This window comes from Castanea sativa, chromosome 10, assembly GCF_040712315.1.
Source record: "Castanea sativa cultivar Marrone di Chiusa Pesio chromosome 10, ASM4071231v1".
Classification (NCBI taxonomy): domain Eukaryota; kingdom Viridiplantae; phylum Streptophyta; class Magnoliopsida; order Fagales; family Fagaceae; genus Castanea; species Castanea sativa.
In genome coordinates, this window is record NC_134022.1 from 19,066,489 (window position 1) to 19,072,581 (window position 6,093).

The 6,093-nt window shown below is 43.1% G+C and overlaps 1 protein-coding gene and 1 long non-coding RNA gene across 2 annotated transcripts; one reads left to right on the top strand and one right to left on the bottom strand.

Moving 5' to 3' along the window:
- Positions 1-517: 517 nt before the first annotated feature.
- LOC142614167 (uncharacterized) lies at positions 518-1,977 on the bottom strand. Its single transcript, XR_012840368.1, has 2 exons — positions 1,807-1,977; positions 518-818 (listed from the first exon to the last, which is right to left on the bottom strand). It is a non-coding gene; the product is annotated as an uncharacterized LOC142614167 (long non-coding RNA).
- A 967-nt stretch (positions 1,978-2,944) lies between these two features.
- On the top strand, positions 2,945-5,404 carry LOC142612168 (uncharacterized). Its single transcript, XM_075784284.1, has 3 exons — positions 2,945-3,874; positions 3,964-5,235; positions 5,390-5,404. The coding sequence occupies exons 1-3, from the start codon at positions 2,945-2,947 to the stop codon at positions 5,402-5,404; spliced, it is 2,217 nt and encodes a 738-aa protein (XP_075640399.1).
- Positions 5,405-6,093: the final 689 nt, after the last annotated feature.

A 6,093-nucleotide genomic window follows, 5' to 3' on the forward strand; every position in this document is an offset into this window, starting at 1 on the left:
TTGATATATATTAAGTTCTTTTTCGTTTGAAACAAGTGACATGTCATGTACATATTTTTGGTATTTTTTAAGCTATGTTTCTTATAGAGATTGTAATAATTCATTGTTGAGCTTGTGAAAACATTTCTTCACTAACCCCTTTTATTATTATTTTTTTTGTTGTTGAGGTAACTGGACTCAAGTTTTAGGCCATTTGTTGAATAAACAAAATTTTTCATGTAAGCTTTGTCTCGTCAAATAATGATGCGTAGAGAAACCAAGCACTACATGCTATACGATGTTCCATGTTTACAGGAGAAATCAAGAAAGAAAAGCAGCAAAGTTGTTCCAAGAGTTCCAAATAATTGAAACTTTAATTAGGCCTTATCAATCTCTTCTCCACTTTTCTCAAGTTAGTCACAAAATATGGTCCTAAAGCAAAAGATGACATAAAAAGATAAATCTTCCTCTTTGTGCAAGTCTTGAATGGAAAATTGGAAATCATAGAGGTGTTTACTACCAAGAATCTTGTTTGCTATTTATTAAAAAAAACAAAATCTTATTTACTAATTACATAAGAAACTCTTATCACTTGTAAAAAAGTTGCATAAGTAACTCTTTGCTTAATTTCTCATGGTAGCATGCACAATTACACCACATACAACCTTTCATTTCTTGACTTTTTCATTTGGATGGGCTTCCTTGACTAATGCAACTATTGTCTCTGACAATCTTGCACATTTCTTCCCCTTTAAAGCTTGTATGCACACCACCTTTTTTTCCCCCAAGTCATCCCCAGCTTTGAGAATGGTCCTCATCTAAATGAAAGTCCTTTGTTGCTGTAAAATTGCAAAGAACAAACTGAGGCAAAATTCAGAGGAGATAAAACCAGTGGACCTTTAACAAATGGTCATTGACCTTTAACAAATGTTTAACGAATGTGCCATGAATCAAATTTAGCTTTGTCTAAATCACTAAATCTATTCAACCCAATCTTGAATGAGGTAAACCAATCATGAGTAAGACTCAACTATAGTATTGGTGGTGAGTAACATAAAGAATGCAAGCACAAAGACTAGAAACTAATTTGCTGAAGATTTACTTAACCTGGTTCTGAGCCTTTGTATTCGCATTCTTAATCTTACTACAAATTTTAACATCAAGACTTGACACCCATTTTCAAGCTCAAGCTCCTTTACACACCAAATTCAGACAAAGTTCATTAAAGCCTCACATTTATCTAAATAAATCTATCAGCCTAATGTGATGTACTAATGTCATTACCACTAAAACAAATACTTTAACAACAAGCTCTTTGTACTTCTTCCCAAACATTAAATCAAGAAGGGCTTAACAACCAGTGAAGCGCATTTCAATCAATTGCACGCATATCATATCATATCATATCAATAAAACCTATATGAACTGCATGACTAAAATCAATATTAAAACAAACCAAGGCATCAAAAGGCACAATATAAACAACTTATGGACCAAAAATTGAAGCTTTAAGTAAGCAATAGATGTAGAATCACACACCCTTAGACCATTTCAAAGCATACCCATAAGCCATCTTTGTACTTATTTGTTATTCTGTGTGAATATGAGAATATACTACCATTAAAAGCATTCAGTTAAATGATTGATCATTGAAAAAAGAAGAAAAAAGAAAAAAATTACAGATTAATAATGACCCAAGTGACCAAACAAGCATAAGAACAAATCCAAAGAGAATAAGAAGATGAGACACGCTAGATCGAATCTCAACTAAGCATAGACTCTCTTGCTGCACGAGTGAGAGAGAGGGGAAATTCTTAGCTTGCTGACCTCGTAGATCTCATCAAGCTTGGGCCTGAAGTGAGCTATCTAAGAGCTGAAGAATGAGAGGTGGACTGGAGAGTGGAGACAGAGAGCAGGTTCTTGGAGTTTGATGCACAATGAAAATGAAATTTGAAAGCTCTGAGTTTTGAGTTTCGAGACTGAAAAATTTCACTAACCCGCTCAATTTCACTTCTAAATTTTGAATTTGCTTTTCAGGTTTGAGATTTGATTTTGACGGGGTTAACAGACTTTAAGGTGGGTGGTCTTAACTCTATTGGCTGGGACTACAAGGTCAGCTTGCTGACCTTATAGTCCCAGTCCTCCTGGACTAGCTAAGAATTTCCCCAATTTCTTTTGAGGGATGGATACCTCCATGCTTCATGTTTGAGTATTATCAACTTGCAACAATTGAAGCAGGTCTTGAAGCTATTTCAGGTAGTTTAGTTTACCAAAACAAGAAAATGATTCTAACAATCCCATATGTTGCTTGTACGTTATTGTGATTTTGCATTAGAATTGACTTAAGTTTGCATAGATTAACAGGCTAAGAATGTATTGACCCATTGGGTATGATGGGAATGACGAGAATGGCTCACAGACGGGTATAATGCTACAGACGACCTGTACTCCATGACGAAAGGAACATTCCCACGTCACTGACGAAGACACCAAAATGGTTCAATGCCAGCAGTAATACCTCGAGCGGTTACGACACCAGCTTGGTAGACCGTTGGAAACATATTAAAGAACCATTACTCGGCCAGGAGCACAATTAAACCAGGAATTAATGCAGCAACGGCTAGACACCAAAAAAAAGGTATATAAAGGAGAAGCACCATCCACATAGGGGGGATAATTGCATGAAGAACAAATTAATTCCTTAGAAAAACTCTATTTTCTTTTTGGCTAACTTTGGCATCGGAGGTGTTGTGGCAGGCACCACACCGGTGGCCGAGTAAAGAAACCTGTCTTATTGCAGGAGTGACACAGTGATCGTCTGGACGGACTCCCACCAGCTGGCATTCATCTGGACGAACCTTCATCAACTGACGATATTCTGCTTCAACAGTTTGGCGCCGTCTGTGGGAACGACGTTCTCGCACTACGATCCGAAAGCGCAGTTCCTACCAACTTCAACATCCAGATGGAGTCCAACCAAGATCCAGCAACTTTGGCTCAGCAAATTCAAACCCTTGTGGCCACTGTGGAAGAGCTCACCAGACAGAACGAAGAGATAAGGCAAAGGCTTCAGCAGGAAGAGAACCGATCGAGAGCAGTCCAAGAAGACGAAGGAGATAGCCATGGGAGAACTGATCGACGAAGGACCATCACTCCGGAGGAACAACATTCTGATCTCCTCCATGAGATGAGAAAGGAGATGAACGAGCTGAAAAATGCCATTAAGGAGAAGACAGATCGGAGTTTAGATAAAATGGTCAGGGCAACAGATTCACCCTTTACCATGGCAGTTTTGGAACGGCCAGTGCCACCAAAGTTTCGGTTACCTCAACTCGAACCCTTCGACGGACTCAAGGACCCCCAAGACCACCTTAATACCTTCAAGACAACATTGGGTCTTCAACAGCCCCCTGACGAGATAATGTGTCCTTCTTTCCCTACCACGCTGAAGGGGGCTGGTAGGGAATGGTTCACGAGGCTGCCCACCTCATCTATTGACAACTTCGAACAGTTAAGTAGCGCCTTTCTGCGCCATTTTGTCGGAGGGCAACGTCCCAAGAGACCCGCGGACCACCTGCTTACCATTAAACAAGGTGAAAAGGAGACCTTGCGCTCGTACGTGAAGCGCTTCACTCGAGAGACCTTGGAAGTGGACGATGCAGATGACAAAGTACAGCTGACGACATTTAAAGCCGGGCTTAGGTCTCGAGAATTCGTTGTCTCATTGGCAAAGAATCTGCCCCGAACAATGGCAGAAATGCTCCTGAAAGCGCAAAAATACATGAATGCCGAGGACGCACTGGCAGCCATTATTGACGAGGGCAGATCAAAAAAAGAGGGAAGGCATGAAGACGAACGTAGGGGCAAAAGAGGGAGCGTCCAAACCGTCGAGGAAGTGACACAGACAAGCGAAGGGAAGAGAAGACGCCACGAACGGTAAAATTTACCCCTCTGATTATGCCTATTGACAAAATTTTGACACAGATCCAGGATCAACATTACCTTCAGTGGCCAAAGCCTTTACATTCATCCCCTAACGTGCGGGACAAGAACAAATACTGCCGATTCCACAAGGATCACGGTCATTACACAGAAGATTGCCGAGACCTGAGAGGACAGATAGAAGAGTTGATACAAAAAGGAAAATTGCAGAAATATGTCAAGAAGGGAGAACCCAGCAGGTTCAAAGACGAAGGCAAGGGCCAGCGCGAGCCTTCGATAAAGAATGGGGCCGGCACTCCTCAACTACCGCAAGACGTGATTGGAGAAATACACACGATTGCAGGAGGGCCACCGTCGGGAGGGTCGTGCAAGTCCCTCAAGAAAGCATGTCAGAGGCAAGTGAATAGCGTCCATATGCTGCCCCCATTCAAGCAGAGACGAACAGATCATGACATATCCTTCAACGAAGAAGATGCGCGACGAGTAAGGCAGCCACACAATGACCCCCTGGTTATAACACTCACGATCGAGGGATTCAACACGAAGAGGATACTTATAGATAATGGCAGTTCTGCAGACATTATGTACCTGCCAGCCTTCCAGCAGCTGAAACTTGATCCCAAGAGGCTGCGCCCCTTCGACTCTCCCCTCGTTAGCTTCAGCGGGGACAAAGTATACCCCAGGGGTATAGTAACACTAAAAGTCACGATAGGAACGTACCCACAGCAGCAAACACGTCAGCTGGACTTTCTAGTAGTAGACTGCCCGTCAGCGTACAATGTAATCATTGGTAGACCTACGCTCAACAGATGGAAGGCGGTCACATCCACGTATTGCTTGAAGGTGAAATTCCCAACTGAGGACGGAGTCGGCGAAGCTAAAGGAGACCAAGTCCTGGCTAGGGAATGTTACCAGGCTGTGGTGGCCACAAAGGAGAACCATACATGGACGATAGAAAAGGAGCAAGAAGACAAAGCAGAGGCTTTGGAAGCCGTTGAGCTCGTGGAGGGGGAAGTCGCGAAGATGACGAGGATAGGGACAGCACTAAGCCCCGAAATGAGAACGAAGCTCATTCAATTCCTCAGGAAAAACCACGACGTCTTCGCATGGAGTCATGAGGATATGCCCGGCATCTCGCGACAAGTGATTCAGCACAAATTAAACGTAAATCCCGAAAAGAAACCCGTCCAACAGAGGCGCCGCGTCTTTGCCCCCGATCGAAGCCAAGCGATCAACGACGAAGTTAACAAATTGTTGCAGGCAGACTTCATCAGGGAAGTGTATTATCCCGAATGGCTTGCCAACGTCGTGCTGGTAAAGAAAGCAAATGGAAAATGGAGAATGTGTGTAGATTTCACGGACCTAAACAAGGCATGCCCAAAGGATAGTTTCCCTTTGCCTAGGATAGACCAGCTGGTAGATTCCACGGCCGGGCATAAAATCCTGACGTTCATGGACGCCTTTTCAGGATACAACCAAATAAAGATGGCAGAAGAAGATCAAGAAAAAACCGCCTTCATCATGAGCCAAGGGCTCTACTGCTATAAGGTAATGCCTTTTGGACTGAAGAACGCAGGAGCAACGTACCAAAGGTTAGTAAACAAAATGTTCAGCAAGCAAATCGGCAGAAATATGGAGGTATATGTGGACGACATGCTCGTCAAGAGCAAAAAAGAACTGGCACACCTGGACGACTTGGAAGAAACATTCAACACCCTCAGGAGATATCAGATGAAGTTGAATCCTAGCAAGTGTGTTTTTGGGGTAACATCAGGGAAATTCTTGGGATTCATGGTGTCTCAAAGAGGGATAGAGGCCAATCCGGAGAAGGTGCGAGCAATACTAGACATGACGTCACCGAAGTCCGTCAAAGATGTCCAGAAGCTCACAGGGAGGATCGCTGCACTGAATAGGTTCGTCTCCAGAGCAACAGACAAATGCCTCCCCTTTTTTAAGACGTTGAAACAAGCTTTCGCCTGGACTGACGAATGTGAAGCCGCGTTTCAAGAGCTCAAACGCTACCTAAGCAATCCACCCCTACTAAGTCCATCAAAGGAAGGGGAAAACCTCTACTTATATCTGGCAGCGTCAGAATCAGCCGTCAGCGCGGCCCTCATCAGGGAAGAAGACAAGAGACAGCTGCCAGTTTATTACATAAGCCAAGCCTTTCAG